General features: G+C 54.0%; 1 protein-coding gene across 1 annotated transcript; it reads right to left on the bottom strand.

Moving 5' to 3' along the window:
- Window positions 1-644: 644 nt before the first annotated feature.
- On the bottom strand, window positions 645-19,562 carry Gna15 (G protein subunit alpha 15). Its single transcript, XM_090329326.1, has 7 exons — window positions 19,070-19,562; window positions 11,825-12,009; window positions 10,357-10,511; window positions 9,351-9,479; window positions 5,894-6,023; window positions 4,780-4,933; window positions 645-1,426 (listed from the first exon to the last, which is right to left on the bottom strand). The coding sequence occupies exons 1-7, from the start codon at window positions 19,221-19,223 to the stop codon at window positions 1,200-1,202; spliced, it is 1,134 nt and encodes a 377-aa protein (XP_090185452.1). The 5' UTR covers window positions 19,224-19,562; the 3' UTR covers window positions 645-1,199.
- Between the last annotated feature and the right edge of the window lie 517 nt (window positions 19,563-20,079).

Below are 20,079 nucleotides of genomic sequence, written 5' to 3'. Positions count from 1 at the left end.
TTCATGTCCTAGGGGTATGGGTCAGGTGAGGGGGGGTGGCTTGAACGGTAGTCCACCACACATCTGATACATCCTGAGTTCAAACCCCAGTACCACCAAGAAATGGTGAAGACGACCTATTTCCTTAGCCATATTGATTTCAGGACCTGGATAAGATTTTCTACAAAGTGCCAAGCATGAATTGAAACCTGGCTGCCAAAGGACCCACTGAAGACTTGATCCTGATATCCATCAGAATGACCACATTTAAAAACAAAGTTTGTATTTTTTTCTTTCTTTTGGTCCATCTTGGGGCTTGAACTCAGGGCTTGGGCTCTGTTCCTGAGCCTCTATGTGCTCAAGGCAAGCACTCTACCACTAGGCCACATTCCCAGCCCTGGAATCACATTTTGACGGATCACTAGACTGGATGGAACCTGCGTTCAGTGTGAGTAGTTTGTAGGAAAGGAAAAGTTCTGGGGTATAGCTCAGTGGGGTGGGTCATGTGCTTAGCAGGCCTTTGGCTCCAGAAAACAACTCCAACACACATCACCCCCAAAACAACATACCCTTGAGCCAAGCCCCACTTCCCGTTTTCTAGAGGTTAAGTGGAGATAAGAGTCTCAGGTCCTTTTGTGCCCAGGCTGGCTTCGATCCTCAGATCTCAGCCTCCTGAGTAGCTAGGATGACAGCCGTGAGCCACGGCCCTTGGCAACAAGTAGAACTTTTTTTCTCCGCTTTCTATAGCGCCACCTTCCCACCACTCTGCCCCTAAGGAAAGAATGAGGAGGTAGGGATGAGGAACCGAGGCTCGTGGCGAGACACCCCCGAGAACTCACTCCCCTTCCAGACTGTGGTCTAATTTAATGCGCACCCCAACGAGGGTCCTGCAGAAGGGAGGGAATAAATACAGAAGGTGGGTGGGGTATGGTGTGCCTTGATCCCAGTCCGGGTGCCTCAGTCTCCCTTCCTCTGCAAGCCAGGGCAGGAGGCGGAGGGCCTCGAGGCTGGCGCGGGCGGGCCAGCATCTTGCCCAGCCGGGGATTCCAGGGAGCAAGAAACCCCCTTCCCGCAGCAGTTCTGACACTGTCCACCAGGGGGCGCCAGAGCCCGCGCGCCGGAAGCGTCCCGGGTGACGTCACCGCAGTCGCCGGGACGGCCTCCCTGGTGACGTCGCCGGGGGCGGGGCTCCGGGGAGACCCACGCGGTGCTCGGACGGCTCACAACAGGTTGATCTCGTCCAGGTAGCGGGCCAGCACCGAGTCCCGCACGTCCTTGAACACCTTGCGGATGTTCTGCGTGTCCGTGGCGCAGGTGTAGTGGCTGAAGAGGCGCCGGGCGCGCGACCCCTTCCTGCCGCCCTGGGGGCTGTCGGCGCAGCCCGTGTACATCCGCGTGTACTGGTCCAGGATGAACCTCTTGGCCGCCTCCGCGTCCTGCTTGGGGCCTGCGTGGGGGGCAGAGGGGGCGCTGGGGATCAGGACCTCATCCTTGGCACCCGCGGGGGCTCTTCCCTATCAACTGGGCAGGAAGGACCTGCTCCACCCTCTTTGCTGAGGGCTGGCACCGCCCTGGCGGTCATAGCTGGTCACCTGACTCGTGTGCAGCCAATGGGGGGGCGCGAGGGCGTGGCTTCCCTCTGTCTGTGACCCGAAGATGGACCAATGAGACCGAGCCCTGGTGCTTTGGCCTGGACCTCCTGAAAGCAAGGCCTACTCGTGAGCACTGAGGCTGGGATCCTAAAGCTGAAGAGGGTGACGACCTAAGACGGTGAAAATGAGGAGACTGGGGTTGGGGGGAGGAGTAGGGAGCCCCCAGACTGCCTCAAGTGAGACTGCCCGCCCAAGAAACCAGATCCATCATGGAGGCTGGGGAAAGTTCAGAGCTGTCCGCTTTCCTCTTTCAGAATTCTCTAAGCCAGAGTCTGATTCCTGTGGCTCTCCCTTGTTGAGAGGGTCCAGACCACACCCAGGTCAAGAACAAATGGACCCCTGTCTTCCCATTTCTCTGTCTTGTGCACACCGTTGGAGATGACTCTCAAAGCTTTTGACCTAGGGGTCAGATCCGGCAGGCTTTAGTAAAGCTCAGGTTGACTGACCTTTGACCAAGTGACAAACTTGGCTTTAGGCCCCATCTAGGGGAATTTTTTTTTTTAATTTCATTTTGTTTTTTTCCAGTATTGGAGCTTTAACTCAGAACTTTTAGCTTTTGCTCAATATTTTTACCCATGGCTAGCACTGTATCATTTGAGCCCCATTTCTGACTTTGGGTTGATTTATCTTCCTGGGCTAGTTGATCCTCAGGTTTCAGCCTTCGGAGTAACTAAGCTTACAAGCATGAGACATGAGGACCTGGCTTTCACTTACTGTGTTTGTCTGTGCCTGGGCTTAAACATAAAAATTCCTAGCCAGGATCCTGTGGTTCATGCCTGTAATCTTAGCTAATCTGGAGGCTGAGATGTGAGGATCACAGTTCAAAGCCAGCCTGAGCAGTAAAGGTCCATAAGACTTATCTCCAATGAACCAAAAGGAAACTGGAAGTGGTGCTAGGGCTCAAAGTAGTAGAGTGCTAGCCTTGAGCAAGGAACTCAAAGACAACGCCCCTGCCCTGTGTGCAAACCCCATGACTAACAAAAATAAAAAACAAACAAAAATTCCTCTAAAATCTCAATCCCCCTGAGAACCTCAAACTCTGCGTTCATTTGAGAGTAGGACATTTACAGCTGTAGTTGGGTGAATTAAAATGAATCACACTGGCTTAGTGGGGACCATAAGTCGAAAAACTAGTATCCATACAAGACAAGAGGACACAAGCAAGTGCCTGTGGCTCATGCCTGTAATCCTAGCTACCAGGAAAGGTAAAGAAATGCTGTTTCAGTCCAGCTCAGGCAAGAGAGTTTGAGACACCCCATCTCAACCAAAGAAGCTGGGCAGGATAGTCTCCATTTGTCATCCCAGCGACAATGGGCAGGATGGAACATGTCTACAAGCCAAGGAATACAAAGGGCTCGTAGCCACCATCACAATTGTTCTAAAAACACAGAGTGTCTTGTCTCTCAGAGCTCCCAAGAGAAAATGACCCAGCCAACACCTTGATTTCAAATCTCAGATCTTCTGAACTATAGGGAATCCATTTTTGTTATCTTTAAGTCCTCCATAGCCCAGTCTGCTCTGAGAAGAGAATTTGTCTCCAAGATGGCTACCCTCGCTTCCTTCTTCCTCGTACACTGATTCTATTCCTTCCTTGAGAGTCGGTGAAGCTGGGCACCAGTGATTCACACCTGTCTTCCTAGCTACTCAGAAGGCTGAGAGCTGAAAATCGTGGTTCGAAGCCAGCTGAAGCAGGAAAGTTTGTGAGACTCTAATCTCCAATGAATCACCAGAAAGGCAATGTGGTGCTGTGGCTCACAGTGTTAGACAGCAGTCTTGAGCGAAAGAGCTCCGGGACAGACAGCGCCCAGGCTCTGAGTTCAAGCTCCAGAACTAACAACGACCCAAAGGAGACAGGGATTTTCTCTTGACAGTGGGCTTCAGCAACTTGTTGGGCCAATAGAATGGAATGGAAGGGACAACCAACTGGCAATGTCTTGCTACGCAGCCTCTTTCTCAGGGTCAGCCATATTGTGAGAAAGCCCAAGGCACATGAGGATTTCAGAGGAGAGCGTGAACTAGTTCTGTGAACCATCTTGGAAAGTTCTTCTCCAGTCCCAACCACCCCAACTAATGCCAGATGGGTCCGAGACAAATTTACTCAGCTTAGACTTCCCAGATTCCTGGCGCACAAACTCATGGACCAAAACAAAATATGGCTGGTCTTAAGCCATTAAATGTGTGGGTCTTGAATTTAATTTGTTCCTTAGCAATAAGGCAAGCAGGACACAGCATCTCGTTTTATCCTGAGGAATGGGGAACTGCAGAAAGTGCTAGAAATGTGCACTTTCTATTTTATTCTCTCTTTTTTTTTTTTGCCAGTCCCCAACCTTGAACCTTAAACTCAGGGTCTGAGCACTGTCGTTGGGCTTTCTCAAGGCTAGAGCTCTACCACTTGAGCCACAGCACCACTTCCGGCTTTTTCTATGTATGTGGTATGGAGGAATCAAACCTGGACTTCACGCATGCTAGGCAAACACTCTATCACTAGGCCAAACTCCTGGCCTGAAATGTGTACTTTCTGTACTGAACTCCCTGGATGAAACCAGACTCTACCTCCCTTGTGTAAAATAACCCAAAAGCTGCCCAACACTGACCTGTGTCTTTCCTTAGTGGGCCCTGGCCCTGCTGACCATTTGATGATGTGGGCAATGGGCCCACTTGTGCCAGGGGTACAGCTCTTGATTTGTGTGTGTGTGTGTGTGTGTGTGTGTGTGTGTGTGTGTGTGGGTGGGTGCATGCAGTCCTAGGGCTTAGAATTCAGGGCTTGAGCGCTGTCTTTGAGCTTCTTTGTGCTCTAAGCTAGCACTCTACCACATCAGGCACAGCATTACTCCCAGTCTTTTCTGAGTAGTTTCTTAGAGCTGAGAGTCTCACAGACTTTGCTGCCTGGCTGGATTCAGACCATCCCCCTCATCTCACAACCTCTTGAGTAGCTAGGATGACAGGCATGAGCCCCTGATACCGGTGGGGAAACTGAGATTCATTGAGATAGGGCAGCAGGAGTAGGCGAACATGGAACTTTCAGACTCATTCCAGGTGAGATTTCTAGTGACATTGAGTCAAAGCCTAGTTAAGCCACTCTCTTGGGAGCCACTTTTTTTGGGGGGGGTGGGGGGAGAAAGTTCTAGAATATTCCACAATCACTCACCCTGGAAGCTGGGGAAGTAGGTGGCCAGGTGGGAGGTGGGGATTTTCTCCTCCAGGATGTCAGTCTTGTTGAGGAAGAGGATGACGGAGGTGCTTTGGAACCAGGGCAGCTCAAGGATGGTGCGGAACAGTGCCAGGCTCTCTTTCATGCGGTTCTGTGGGGGCAGAAGATGTGGTCATGGCTTCCTGGCTTGGCCCTGCGTGGCAGGCCACCTTGCCCACACAGAGACAGGGTTATGTGACCCAGACTAACTCCTGGGGTGCCCCTCTCTTGCCTGGTTGGGTAGGGCTTTTATGTGCCCAACATGCTTCTGGGTATTCCCCAAAGCCTATGTCCATTTGGGATTTTAGGGTGTGACCTAAGTCAGAAACTCTGTGTGTGTGTGCGTGTGTGTGTCTTGGGTTTTGAACTCAGGGCCTGGACGCTGTCCTGAGCTCCAGTCTTAGGGCTTGAAGGTCTGAGCACTGTCCTTGGGCTTTCTCAAGGCTAGAGCTCTACCACTTAAGCCTCAGCACCACTTTTTTCTATGTATATGGTACTGAGGAATCAAACCTGGGTCTTCATGCATACTAGGCAAGCACTCTACCACTAGGCCACACTCCCAGCCCCTGTCCTTGGGCTTTCTCAAGGCTAGAGCTCTACCACTTGAGCCACAGCACCACTTCCAGGTTTTTTTCTATGTATGTGGTACCCAGGGCTTCAGGCATGCTAGGCAAACACTCTACCACTAGGCCACACTCCTGGCCCTATCCTGAGCTCTTTTACTCAAGGCTAGAGTGGCTCCTCTTGAGCCACAGCACCACTTCCTGCTTTTTCTGAGTAGTTTATTGGAGGTAAGAGTCTCCCAGACCTTTCTACCCCAGCTGGCTTCAAACCGTGATCCTCAGATCTCAGCCTCCTGAGTAACCAGGATGACAGATGTGAGCCACGGGTGCCTGGCAATTAAAAGGGGAAGGGCAGGGAGAGAGGGAGAGAGAAAGGGAGGAGAGAGGGAGAGAGACAGAAACAGAGAGGCTTTCTGATGGAATGAGGGTTCTCTGGCCCCCCTTCTCTGATGGAATGAGGGTTCCCAGGCCGCCTTCTCCGCTATGAAGGGCAGGGAGGTGCCATTCACCTCCTGGCTGTTCTCCTCCAAGCTCTGGTCGTATTCACTGAGCGAGGCCAGGTAGATGAGCGCAATCACGTTCTCAAAGCAGTGGATCCACTTTTTGCGTTCCGATTTCTGGCCCCCGACATCCACGATCCTATAAGAAAATCGGGGCAGGCACCAAGAGGCAGCGACGTCAGACAGAGGCACTGTAAGAATCTGGCCTAGGGGTGGGGAGTGTGGCTCAGTGGTAGAGTGCTCGTCTAGCACACAGGAAACCCTGGATTTGATTCCTCAGTACCACATACACAGAAAAAGCCAGAAGAGGTGCTGTGGCTCAAGTGGTAGAGTCCTAGCCTTGAGCTAAATAAGCTCAGGGACAGTGCCCAGGCCCTGAGTTCAAGCCCCAGAACTGGCAAAAAAAAAAAAAATCTGGGCAGCCCACAGGGCCTGTGTCTCCCCAGTGATGGGGCAACTTAGTCCTTCAAGTGGCTTTTACAGATTAGGAAAGTGCCGCTAGAGCTGGCTCTGTCTGTCATCCATCCTAGCTACCTTCAGGGTTTGAGGCCAGCACAGACAAGTAGGAAAATCCATGACACTCTTTTTTTTTTTTTTTTGCCAGTCCTAGGCTTGAGCTCAGGGCCTGAGCACTGTCCTTGGACTTTCTCAAGGCTAGAGCTCTACCACTAGAGCCTCAGCACCACTTTCAGCTTTTTTCTATGTATGTGGTACCGAGGAATCGAACCCGGGTCTTCGTGCATGCTAGGCAAGCACTTTAACCACTAGGCCAAACTCCGGTCCCTCCATGACACTCTTTATCTCCAGTGAACCACCAAAAATGTAAAGTGGAGCTGCAGCTCAAGTAGTAGAGTGTATAACCTTGAGGGGGCAAAAAAAAAAAAGGCTGAGGGACAGCACCCACGATCGGGGAACACACACACATACACACACTCACACACACACACCTCACCCACACACACACACACCTCACCCACACACACACACACCTCACCCACACACACACACCTCACCCACACACACACCTCACCCACACACACACCTCACCCCCACACACACACACCTCACCCACCCACACACACACCTCACCCACACACACACACACCTCACCCACACACACACACACCTCACCCACACACACACACACCTCACCGAAGGAGGAGAAAGTTCTCCCCAGTTATCCTGGCCTGCCAGCCGCCTTCTGCCCCACTGGTCCCCAGATCTGGGGTCCATCTTGCTTCTCACAGAGAAACCCAGAAGACCCCTGGTGAGGTGTCCCCCCCTCCCCGCCCCAGTTCATTAAAATGGGGTCCATGGGCCTGCGGTGGGAATGTCCAGTGTCCACGCAGAGGGGACCCCGGCCCAGCCTCCCCCCCACGTCAGAAGCCTGGGCCGGGCCCCTTCCTGTGCGGTTCTCAGAAAGTGGGTCACTGATAGAGATCTCAGCCTTTCCCGGGCACCCGGCCTCTCAGGACCTGGCAGGGTGCGGCCACCTGTGCCCGGGGACTTGCCCTGCGGTGCGGAGGGGGGCAGGGGGCGGAGGGGGGGGAATGGATGCCCCAGATCCGGATGGATGGAAGCCTGTGCTCGCCTCCCACTCCGCGCACCCCGCAGGCCCGGAGTCCACGGCAGCGGGCCGCGGGGAGCTCCCAGACAGACAGACAGACCCCAGGAAGGAAGAGCTCAGGAAGCCACCATGGCCCACAAGCCTCAGCTTGTGAGTTGTCTTCTCTCTGAAAGAACACTAAGTCTCCCCGAGAAAAACTGCTCAGGTCTCCTTCCACCATCCAAGCTCCAGACCACCCGTCCCTCATCCACCCACCCACTCATCAACCCACCCCTCCATCCTCTCCCACCCTTCCAAGCAAAAAGATAAAGCATCGCCTCAGGCCCTGGAGCTGGAGAGGACAGTGAAGTGCCCAGGAAATACATGGCTGACTCTCCTGGTCTGGGTATGGCTGAGACCGCGACGACTGATCTGAGGGGTCCAGGGGTGGCTGAGTGCCATTGTCCCCCCATCCCCAGTCTCCTGTACCCTCCTTGAATTCTGGCCACCTCCCTCAGGTTTCTGGTCACTCTGCACTGCCCGTCTCGGAATCCTCTCTTAATCCTCCCCCTTTCCTTCTTCTTTGGCAATACTGGGTTTGAACTCAAGGCCCCACACTTACTACAAAGGTGCCTTATACTAGTGCCATGTCTCTGAGCTTTTGTGCTCAAGGATGGTGCTCTACCACTTGAGCAAAGCTCCACTTCCAACGTTTCCCCTCCTTTGGTGGTTAACTGGAGATTAAGACTGATCTTTCTTGGGGCCGGGAGTTTGGCCTAGTGGTTAAAGTGCTTGCCTAGCATGCACGAGGACCCAGGTTCGATTCCTCGGTACCACATACATAGAAAAAAGCCAGAAGTGGTGCTAAGGCTCAAGTGGTAGAGCTCTAGCCTTGAGAAAGTCCAAGGACAATGCTCAGGCCCTGAGTTCAAGCCCAGGACTTGAAAAAAAAAAAAAAAGACTGATCTTTCTTGCCTAGGTTGGCTTTGAATTTCGACCGTCAGCTCTCATCTTCCTAAGAAGCTAGGATTACAGGTGTGAGCCCCCAGGGGTTGGCTTTAATCCTTTTCAAAAAGAAAAAATCACCAGGTCCAGCAGCGGTGGAGGCATCTCAGGCCTACTCGGCTACTCAGGCTGCTGAGATCTAAGGGTCTTAGTTCAAAGCCTGCCCGGGCACTAAAATCTGTAAGACTCATCACCAATGAACCACCAGGAAACTGGAAGTGGTGCGGTGGCTCAAGTGTTAGAGCGCTAGCCTTGAGCTGAAGAACTCAGGGGCAGCACCCAGGCCCAGAGTTCAAGCCGTACAACCGACAAAAAGAAAGAAAGAAGAATCTTCCTTTTTGTCTCTGTTGACAGGGACCTTAACCCCCTGATTTAAAACACTTCCCACACGGATGGGCTACGGGAGTGTGTCATTCTTCCCAAGAGATGGCAATCTCTTGAGCTTTTCCCCTAAACTGGTCACTTTGGTCTCAACTTCAGCTTCCTCATAACTGGCATTACAGGCATGAGCCGCCATGCTCAGCGATGCGATTTTATTTATTTATTTTATTTAGACTGGGTCCTGGGGTTTGAACTCAGTGCCTAGGTGCTGTCCCGGAGCTGTTTTTACTCAAGGCTAGTACTCTACCACTTGAGCCACAACTCTGTTTCCAGCTATGCACTAATTTGCACACTTAGCTCACCTTGTGGTCTGTGTGTCAGAATCTTCGCATCATTCCCTCAAATGCCATTCCACAGACTCGAATCCCTTTTTGGTACCAGCCCTTTCTGCCCCTTCTAGAATGTTCTGAAGTTTCACCCTCACTCCAGACCGACTCAGATGATGCCACTCTGCGTGGCCCATCCCTTATAGCCCCAGCTCCCTTGCCCCTCTGACCTCAGTCTGCCCCAGGCCAGGCCCAGTCGGGTACTCACCGCAGGTTGGTTTTCTGCACGGAGAAGCAGTACTCGTTGATGCCGGTGGTGGGCATGCGGCTCCTCAGCACGTCCTGCGCAGTGGGCACATAGTCGTCCTCTGTGATCCGCTCCAGGTGCGACAGGTAACTGCGGAGGAAGCAGCCCTGAGGCCTGGCCTGGCAGCCAGCCAGCCCCCCGCGGATACCCAGCACCCCCAAAAAAGGAAAGGCCAGCGAGGATGGGGGGGCGGTCTCTGGGGCTTGCCAGTGTGGCTCCACAGCACCCTGAGGGTCGGGTGCACGACCACAGCCTGCACACGGCCCTCCCCTTCCCCACCCTCACCATCACACACACACACCATGCAGGCACAGGGTCACCGCGGGCCAGGCTCAGGACCGGAGGACACTGCCCCGGAGCAGAGCCGGTGACCACCCACAGAAGCCCGGGCAGAAGTGCGGAGCCACACGGGCAGGGGCGCCTCACAGGCCACGCCCCTCTGACCACGCTGCTCCTGTCCTACTCAACCTCTCCCTGTACCCTGGCCACGCCCACCTTGACAGGGCACCCCAAGTGGAGGACCAACCTGGCCCCCAACCACACCGTAGCCCCACCCACACAGTGTGGCCCCACCCCCAGAGCTAGTCCCAGCCTGGCATGGCCACGCCCCACAGCAGTCTGACCTGGCCATGGACCCGCCCCTAGCCGGTGGACACGCCCATCAGCCCTGGCCACGCCCCACATTACAGCCTAGGGAGCCATGGCCCATCCATATTCTCCTGCGGTCTGTCGGTGGAGTCGGCTCTCACAACACGCCCTCCCGACATTGGCCCCGCCCCAGACAGAAGCCACGCCCACGCACCGCTGGCCACGCCCACACCGGCCTAGCCCCACTACAGCCCCATCCACGTACCCTTCATAGTTGTAGTCTGCTTCTATTGGCCCTGCCCACACAGCGATCTGACGTCATGGCTCCACCCACCCTCGTGGCCACGCCCACACCCAGACCCTCAGTGCAGAGACTCACTACACGGCAGAGTCCAGCAGGTGGTATTCTCGCCTGCGCTCATAGCAGGCCCGGATGCCCACGTCCCTCCACAGGCTCTGCATCGCCAGGACGAAGCTCTTCTCGAACGTGGTCACCTTGTAAGGGTCCTGGCTCATGACCAGGCTGGCGTGGTGCTGCGGGGGAGAGGGGACAGGATGAGGGTTAGCCAGCCTGAGGGAGCTGCAAGTCCCCCACCCCTGCCTGTGCCTGTCCACAAAACACTCTCCCTCTGCCTGGCTTTCTCTCGTGGGGCGCTTTGGTCACCCGCCCATCTCTAATTGGTCCAATATCAGTACAATCACTGGTACACAGAGGGAAAGGCCGTGACTTGACACCTGGAACTAAGTAACTCCTATTCATCCTTCAACACCGCAATAGCAAAGTTCCTCTTGGTCCAGTCCAGGGACCGAACAACAACAAAAAAAAACAATGAAGGAAATTACTCTTCCCCCCTCCCCCACACCTGGGCTTGGGCTCAGATCCTGAGCACTGTCCTAGGGTTTTCTCAAGGCTACCACTTCTGGCTTTTTTCCTATGTATGAAGTTCTGAGGGATTGAGCCTGGGTCTTCGTGCATGCTAGGCAAGCACTCTACCACTAGGCCAAACTCCCAGTCCAAAAGTTAACTCTTTCTAAAGTTGGTATAGGGTGGTGGTTTGGAGAGTGAGTGTTGACTTTTGCTCTTTCCTTGGGGCTCGTATGCCCTCAGGGAAACAGTTCACTTGTCTGTCTGAGCCTCTTTTCCTCTCATTTGAAGGTGACAATGAGATTCAAATCACGTGATCATCCTTTCCTTGTTTCAGAAACTGCTTTTTTTTTTTTTTTTTAAATGTATGGGTACTTGGTCTCACACCCTTGCTCTCTCAAGACTGGCACTCTACCACTCAAGCCACACCTCTACTTTCTGGCTTTTTGTTGGTTCACTGGAGATAAGAGTTGCTCAGATGTGTCTGCCATGGTTGGCTCCGAACCCCCATCCTCAGAGCTCAGCCTCCTGAACAGCTAGGATTACATACGTGTGAGTGCTATCGGCACCTGACTGGTCCCGGTTCATTTCTGAGATAGGGTCTTGTTTTGTGTTGTTTTTCCTGCAGTGGCCTGGACTGTGATCCCCTGTTTACTCTTCCTGCATAGCTGGAATGACAGGCATGTACTACCATACCCAGCTAGGGGTTAAGAGAAGGTCTTACATATTTTTCTTGCCTGAGCTGGTCTCAAGTCTCATCCTTGACCCTCCCAACCCTCCAGGAGTTGCCTGAAGGGGGGGTTGGGTTCTTTTAAGTCCTGATAGTGGGGAGACAGGATGGGACACTGCCAGACCCCTATCTGATAACATCAGAGTCTCAGACATCAGCAGACTTGAAAGAGATTACAGGACAATCCCAGGGTCTGGGGTCCTGAGGGAGGCCCCCACCCCACCCTCCCTCAGCTGGGGGGGGGGCGCTTACCTTGTTCTCTGGCTTGCTGAAGCCAATCTGCAGCCGGTCCATGGCTTCAATCATGGCCTGCATGGACGCGAAGATGTTTTGGTAGATGAGTGCCCGGAAGGCCTTGCGGTCGTCCTCCGAGTAGCCCGCCCCGTGGATAATTCGCATCTGCTTGATGAACGTGCTCTTCCCGCTCTCGCCCGGCCCTAGCGACAACCGGGGATCCACAGCTCAGCTCTGCAGGGCTCTTGGGCACCTGCTTGGCCAACGAGGGCTGAGATGCCCTTGGCAGCTGTGTGTGCCCAAGGCTCCGAGACTTGGTCTTTGCCTCTCTGAGCCCCCTGAGCTGACAGTGACAAACAAGACACCTCCCCCCCTCTTCCCTGGCCTCAGTCAGCCAGCAAGGTGTTTGCATTGGTGCAAATGGAAGAGTTCTGAGGCTTGGTGAAAGAAGCCAGGTGCTGTGCCGAACACCTGTAATCCTGGCTGCTCAGAAGGCTGAGATCTGAGATGGTTGTTTAGCCCGGGAAAGCAAAGTCCATGACCATTTATTGCTTTTTTTGGTGCCTGTCTTGTGACTTGAACTCAGGGCCTGGGCACTGTCCCTGAGCTTTTACACTCCAGGCTAGTGCTTTTTGGTGGTTGATTGGAGGTAAGTGTCTCACGGATTTCCCTGCAATCCTCAGATCTCAGCCTTGTGAGTAGCTGGGATTACAGGCGTGCCCAGCTCTAAAAGTACCTGCCTCCAGTTAACCACCACAAAGCCTAAAGTGGAGCTGTGGCTCAAGAGGTAATGCACTAGCCTTCAATGAAAAAGCTCAGGGACAGCACCCAGGCCCTGAGTTCAAGGCCCAGGACTGGCACAAAACCAAAACAATAACAACAGGAAAGGAGCCAGGTATCCTAGCGATGCAGGAGTCTGAGATCAGATTGCTTTCTGATGCCAGCCCTGGCCAAAGAAAAAAGAAAACTCAGAGATGCCATCTCAACTAAACATCTGGGTGCAGTAGCTCACGTGTCATCACTAGTCACACAGGGAAACATGCGCAGCTCAGGCCATCTTAGGCATAAAGCAAGACTCTACCTCAGAGATAACCAAGCCAGAATAGAGGCTGGAATGTGGCTCAAGAGGCAGAGCACCTGCCCACTAAGTGAGAAGCTCTAGGTTCAATCCTCAGCACCATCATCAAAGAATGACAGGAAGGAAAACAAGAGCGTGTTCTGCATGAAAACCCAAAAGAAATTTCCTTGCCATTGTTCTAAGAAGTGGGGAAGGGTAAAGGACATTTCCATTCATTGTTTTATTCCTTCATGAGGGAATAAATTAAGAGTACAGGGCTCAGCCATTTAGTGACTCCAGTAGCTGGGTGGGCAGAGGAGGCCTCTCAGTGGCGGTGGACTTCAGGATTCAGGTGTGAAGCCTGAATGTGAAGGAATAGAACTCCAGGTAGGGGGAGGGTATAGCACAGGCAAAGGCCCTGGGGCAGGAGGGAAGGAGCCTGACACATCATGCTGTTGGATCAGAGGGAGTGAGGGGCAGGTTGAGGAGGAGGATGCAGGAATGGGGTGGAGAGGGTTGTGCAGAGCCCTGGGACAGGAAGAACTTGGGACATGACCCTGAAAGAGGGAGAACCATGGAGGGCTATGGACTGGCAGGTTTTCAATGGCTGCTGTCGGAGAAGACCATCCATGGGGCAAAGGCAGGAGCACGGGATCTGGCAGGGATAGCAGTGCTGGCCCAGGGGGCAGTGGTGGCACCCAGATGCCCAGTGGAGCTGGGGGCAGGGGCATATGGAAGGGGTATTTGGGGATAGAACCTCCTGGGAATGCTTAGAGGCTGGACAAGGGGGACAAAGTCCTGTGAAGCTCGAGGAAAGTCCAGCAAGGAGAGATGGCAGGCCCTGCTGGAGAACCTCCACCTTCGCCTCTAATGTGCCAGCCAAGTCCAGAGTCCTGGGGCCCTGTCACAGGGGAACAGGAAGTGGGGGACAGGGCTCCCTGCTTCGCGGGGGGGGGGGGGGGGCGGGAGGTGTACTGCTGGAGGCACGGGAGTCCACAGCAAAAAAAGGAGAAGGGATTGACTGTTGTCCCAGAAAGAGGAAACAGGTGTGGAGGAGGGAGAGGAGGGGAGGGGAGGGAAGGAGGAGAGGAGAGGGGAGGGGAGAGGAGGGGAGGGAGTCTGGGAAATCATCCCCATCCCGCATGTAGATCCCCACACCTCTGAGGACATGGGCAAGATCCCACCTGCACTCGGTGGGCCTCAGTTTTCCTGTCACAGAGTTTCCTGGACTCCAAGTTCCAAGCTAATGACATTTGGGGGAAAATGGGGTCAGTCCCTGAGCACCGGGGGGCAGGTCAGCTGCGGATGGGCCTCCCACGTGGACTGGTGGCCTGCCCGGATGGCTGTTGGTGCATTTCTTCCGTGCTTGTTTTTGATTCTGGTGGTGTTAGGTTTGGAACTCGGTGCCTGGCACTAGCTATCGAACTAGAGCCGGGCCCCACCGCGTTGGCCACGCCCCCAGCTCCTTGGCCACGCCCCTCCGGTAGAGCCACGCCTCCAGGTGGTCCTAGCTCTTGAATGGAACTCAAAGTCAAGGAAGGAATAGAATTCTCTCTTGTCTGAAGGTGGCTCTGAAAAGAAACCCCATGACGTGTGATTTCCATCTACCAAGGCAAGGACAGGGCTGTGCAGACAGCGTGCTTAGCACCAAGGCTGTGATCCACACTTTTCACAACTAGGTGTGAACACTAATTACCCAGCGAGAGCAGAGCTGCGGCTCACACCCGAACTCTGAGGATGGAGGTTCTAAGCCGGCAGGGGCAGGGAAGTCCATGAGACTCGAGTCTCTCAGGAACTGCTTGTACCATGGGCTGGGGATGGAGATCAGCACCTCCCACGTCATTTCCCGGGGCTCCTGCAGAGGGCACAGGCCAGTTCCCAGGACTGGGCCCCTGATGGCCAGGGCAGGCCATAGAGGCAGAGCCGGGGACTGCGGTCAGCGCGGAGCCCACAAACGCTCAGTACTCCTGCCTGAACCTCACCCCACCCTCACGAGCAGGGGCTCGTGGCCATTTGATATGGGGAAACTGAGTCCTGGGACAATATAGACACTGCCTTGAACTGGGACTCAAACCAGTTCTGAGCCCAGAGCCCACACCAGGGATTTTGAGTCCTGGGGCTTGAACTCAGGGCCTGGGTGCTGCCCTTAGCTTTTTTTTTTCTCTCTCTCAAGGCTGGCACTCTACCTGTTGAACCACAGCTCCACTTCTGGCTTTTTTGCTGACCAATGGGAGATAAGAGACTCATGGGCTTTCTTGCCTGGGTTGGCTTCCAATCACAATCCTCAGATCTCAGCCTCTTGAGTAGCTAGGGTTACAGGCGTGAGCCACTGGCACCTGGCCTACAAATTCTTCCATCTCTCCCCAAAAGGCAGCGAGCAGCCCAAAGTGTTCCCCAGAAAACAGCTGACATTTTTTTTTTCTGGTTGTCCCTGAGCTCTTCAGCTCAAGGATACCATCCTATCCCTGAGCCACAGCACCACTTCCTGTTTTGTGGTGATTAGTTGGTGGTGAGAGTCTCACAGACTTTTAACCACGATCCTCAGATCTCAGCCTCCTGAGTAGCTAGGATGACAGGCGTGAACCACTGTGCCCGGCAACGTCTGACTTTTTCTTGTGAAGTTGGTCTGACTTCTTTCCTCCTCTTCCTCCTCTCTTTCAGTAAAGACAAAACCTCTACCCAGGCTTGAACTCAGGACTTTGTATTGTCACTTGACTCTCTGGCTCATGGCTGCTGTTCTATCACTTCAGCTGCGCTTCCAGATTGGCACTTTGTTAATGAATTGGAGACACAACCTAACAGACTCTCCTGCTTCAGCTAGCTTTGAACGCAATCCCCATGTTCCAGCCTCCTGACAGCTGGGATTGCAGGTGTGAGCCACCAGTGGCTGCCTTCCTTACACTTTTCAACAGAGGATTGCCACACACGACCAACGATTCCGTTCAGCTCAGTTTGTGCAGGTTCAAGTCAATCCACACAGATACAGGTAATTGGTCACATTGCCTTATAGACAATCCATCTGTCCAGTGTGTGGAGAAGCAAAACACGGCTCAAGACCACCCAGTGGGAGTGTTACACCAAAGGGTGTGGTTTCATGGGTGGATCATAAAATATGCCAATTATATCTCAATAAAACTGTTTAGCACGCACACAAAAAAAGACAAACACTCACGGTGCTCTCCCTGTCCTGACAGCACAGCCTCCATGTGTCATGAACGGAGCACAGACAGAGGCGACCCGTCATTGTGGGATCTTGCTCGGGCAGAAGTGGGGGGACCGTGGTCTGTCTTGGGAAGCCACCAGAGGGAGGGGGGCCAGGCACAAGGGGGGACTCTCCCCACTTGGGAGGAGGGGGAAGTGCTGTTTCCTCTGGTAGGAGAACCAGGAACCAAGAAGTGCGGGTGAGCCATGCCAGGTCCCCCCACCCCGAATCACGAGGATGGAGCGTGAGCCCCAGAAATGGAGCAACACGATCCTCAGGAGTGTCACTGGTGGTGGCTAGGTCAACTTTTGCCTGGCATAATCCCAGCCTGTCTCTGAGCCTCAGTTTCCCTGCCTGTGTTGGGTGGGGCATCTGTGGCTTTCTCCAGCCCTCATCCTAGGAAATGATGTCTCCATGCCAGGACCCTCGAATCTCCCCAGCCCCAGGTCCCCTCAACAGCTGCCTCAAAAGATCTTCTCCCTCCCCCACCCCAAGAAATCCAAAATAAAGAAATAAACAAAATCTTTGGATTCAATTCCTGTTTTCAAAGAGGGGGAGGCACGGCAGGAAGGGGCAGGGCAGGTCTGTACCCCCAGACGCAGGGGAGCAGACAGCTCCTTCCGGCCCAGGCAGAGAAGGGGTTTCCTGATTTAGAGCTGGCTAAGCAGGGCACATGTCTGTGGTTCAGGGACATTCTGTACTCCCCAATCCACTGAGCAGGTCTATCATTTCTTGCACCATGTGCATTTATGAAGCATCTGCTGTATACCAGACTTGCCTGTACCTGTACAGTGGGCTGCTCAGAACACAGAGACAGAGATGAGCCTGGCACCTGAACTACTCCCAACGCTGGAGGTAGAGATCTGAGGATCACAGTTCTGAGCCAGCTCCAGCAGGAAAGTCTGTGAGAATCTTACCTCCAATGAACCACCAAAAAAAAAAAAAAAAAAAAAGCTGGAAGTGGAGCTGTGGTTCAAGAGCGCCAGTCCTGTGTGTGCAAAAAGCTCCGGAGAGCATCCAGATCTTGAATTTAGGCCCCAGGACAGGAACAAACAATGAAGGGGGGGGAGGGTGATACAAACCCTGTCTGCTATTCATTTGGGGAGAAGATGGACAAGCAATAAAATAAATAAGTTCCTAGCAGAGGAGAGAGGGCATGAGGCAGACTTGGGTGCAGAATGTTAGGACTCAAACAACTGCTCTCCCCAGAGGTGGCCCTTGAGCTGAGAGACCCATGGGGTGAAAGGGGCCAGTGATACAATGGCTGGAAGGAAGAGGTGGACAGATCAGACAGGGCAGGTACAAAGGCCCTGTGGCAGGGAAGGGACCAAATTGTTCAAACTGATCAACCCTTTCCCTGAATGGAAAGGGGGCAAAGGCACAAATGACCAGTGTGAGGACAAAGGGGACACATCAGAATACAAAGATCCTGAAAACAGCAGTGTGGTGATGATTGAAGGCCTTTTCTACCTAATTAGTTATTTGTATAGTGGGGGGAGTACGTTGATACTGAGACTTGAACTCAGGGCCTAAGCACTGGCTCTGCCCTGGCTAGCCTCAAACCACAATCCTCCTGATCTCTACCTCCAGACTAGCTGGGATTATAGGAGCCACTGCTCCTGGCCCTTACAGCTAGCTGTCTACTGAATAAAATTCTTTATTATTTAGTTTCTACACTTGGGGTTGGGAGTGGGGCTCAAGTGAAAGAGCACCTGCCTAGTGAGTGAAAAGAACAGAATTCAAACCTCAGTGCCACCAAAAGAAAAGCAACAAAGACCTTTTGTCAGTGGGGTGACAAGAAAACATACAGGCTGTGGTCAGGTGAAGTGCAGTGGGGGTTGCAAAAAAAATGACAAAAACAAAACACACTTTTTTTTTGGTCTGCTTTAGCAAGAGGGATCAAGGCTAGAGCCGGAGTGACCTGGTTGAAGTGTCTTTTTTGTGGATCCCCCTTCCCTCTCCATTTCCTCTAGGGGTGACCCTTACCAGGACGTGCTCCCAGCCCCTCCTGGACTCAGGGAACCCAGAAGCCCCTGGGGGTGGGGATGAAGGTGTAAGATCTCCCAAACTTAGTATGTAGAGACCAGATGGGGAAACTGAGGCTTAAAATCCTAAGCCTGAAGTGGTGGCTCACACCTGTAATCGTGGCTACTCAGGAGGCTGAGACCCGAGGATTGCAGTTCAAGGCCAGACAGGACAGGAAAGTTCTTAAGACTCTTATCTCCAACAAACCACACACACACACACACACACACACACGCACACACACACACACACACACACACACGCACACACACACACACACACACACGCACACGCACACAAAGCTGGAAGTGGTGCTATTCAAACCCCAGGGCCGGCACCCCAAACAAACCCCAAACCTCCCCTGCTTCAACTCCAGACCCTGCCTGGTCACCCCCACTCCCTCTCACATTTCTCTTCGTGTTGCCAAGATGATTTTATTTGCTTAGTCTCTGCAAGAGCGCATATTTTCCCCACGGTGTGCCCGTACAACTCAAATGGATGAATAAGTGAACCAGTGAATGAATGAATGCATCAGGTAGTCTATCCACACGGAGCCTTCACCAGCCCTGGGGCAGCTGGCTGAGCCCTGTGGGGCTGAGGCTCTCTCATTCATCACATGCCACAGGCAGGTCAGGCGTGTTGGGCCTGCTGGACGGCCCAGGACCTCAGCAGGCCACCCCCTGTCCCCTGTCCCAGCCTGCTTTGGGCCTGGCCTGTGCAACCCCCTGGGGTTGGCAGTCTGGCTTTCCCGAGCCAGAGAGCTCTGATCTCGTCCTGTCCTCCTCACTGGGATCCCCTGCCTGCCAGGGCCCCCCAAACCCCAAACGCGCGCGCGCGCGCGCGCGCGCGCGCGCGCGCGCGCGCGCGCGCACACACACACACACACACACACACACACACACACACACACACACACACACACACACACACACACACACACACACACACACACACACACCCTGGTCCCCTCAACACTCACCCAGAAGCAGGAGCTTCAGCTCCCCACGATCCTGCCTCTTCTGCTCCAGGAGAATCTTGTTGATCTCCTGGTCGATCCTGGCCGCCGTCCGCTCTTCTTCGCTGAGACAGCAGGGGCAGCAGGACCCGGTGAGCGAGCTGAGCGCCCGCGCCATGGTGAGTGCCTCACAGGGCTCTAGGAGGCATGGCCCCCGGGGCCCCCGGAGGCCAGGGTGGCCCCCCAGCCCTTCTGCCTACTTTGTTCTTGGAGATCACACTGAAGAGACACCCCGATCTCTCTGTGTCTTGAGGGAGCGCAGGCCAGGCATGTGTGAGGCCCGGGCGTGCTGGGAACTGGGTGGGGAGAGATGGAGGCTGGAGGTGAGGAGGCTCAGGGCTCCCGCCCACTTCCAAACCTGCCCAGACCCGACCTGACAGGTTGGTGGCTGAGGGCTGGAGGCCGGGGAGGGCAGGGCGGTGCACCCCGGAGCCCAGCACCCCCCCCCCAACAGGCAGCAACCTCCTTCCTCATTCAGAGGTGCTCCCCTGCTCCCTGCCAATTAGGAACCAGGGGGCTGGGCCTGGCCTGGCTCCCTCTCTCTGTGGTTACTCAAATCATCCCTCTCCCCACCACCTCCATCGTCCCACAGATGGGGAAACTGAGGCAGCGAGTTTCGTAGGAGGCCACTGCTCAGCTGGGACAAGACAGAGTGGGGGAAAGTCACCCACAGGGATCCAGGGATTACTTGTGCAGATTTGGGGAATAGGGGGCTGTTCCAGCTCTCTGTGTCCATTTATGGAGCACCTACTGTTTACCAGGCAGGTTTCCAATCTGTCCGGCCAAAGATAACGCATGTCGGGCATTGTAATTAGGGACAGAGATAGTGACTACAAGTCTTTTTTTTTTTTTTGGCCAGTCCTGGGCTTGAGCTCAGGGCCTGAGCACTGTCCTTGGACTTTCTCAAGGCTAGAGCTCTACCACTTGAGCCTCAGCACCACTTCCGGCTTTTTTCTATGTATGTGGTAGCAAGG

Source organism: Megascapheus bottae, chromosome 1, assembly GCF_031878675.1.
Source record: "Megascapheus bottae isolate mThoBot1 chromosome 1, mThoBot2.hap1, whole genome shotgun sequence".
Lineage (NCBI taxonomy): Eukaryota > Metazoa > Chordata > Mammalia > Rodentia > Geomyidae > Megascapheus > Megascapheus bottae.
This window is presented reverse-complemented; position numbering and strand designations above follow the sequence as displayed.

Coding starts and splice junctions, on each gene's coding strand:
- Gna15 (XM_090329326.1), bottom strand. CDS start 19,223: ATGGCGCGGGCGCTCAGCTCGCTCACCGGGTCCTGCTGCCCCTGCTGT. Junction 6,024..9,350: donor GTGCAGAAAACCAACCTGCG/GTGAGTACCCGA, acceptor ATTTTCTTATAG/GATCGTGGATGTCGGGGGCC. Junction 1,427..4,779: donor CTACTTCCCCAGCTTCCAGG/GTGAGTGATTGT, acceptor CCCCCCACGCAG/GCCCCAAGCAGGACGCGGAG.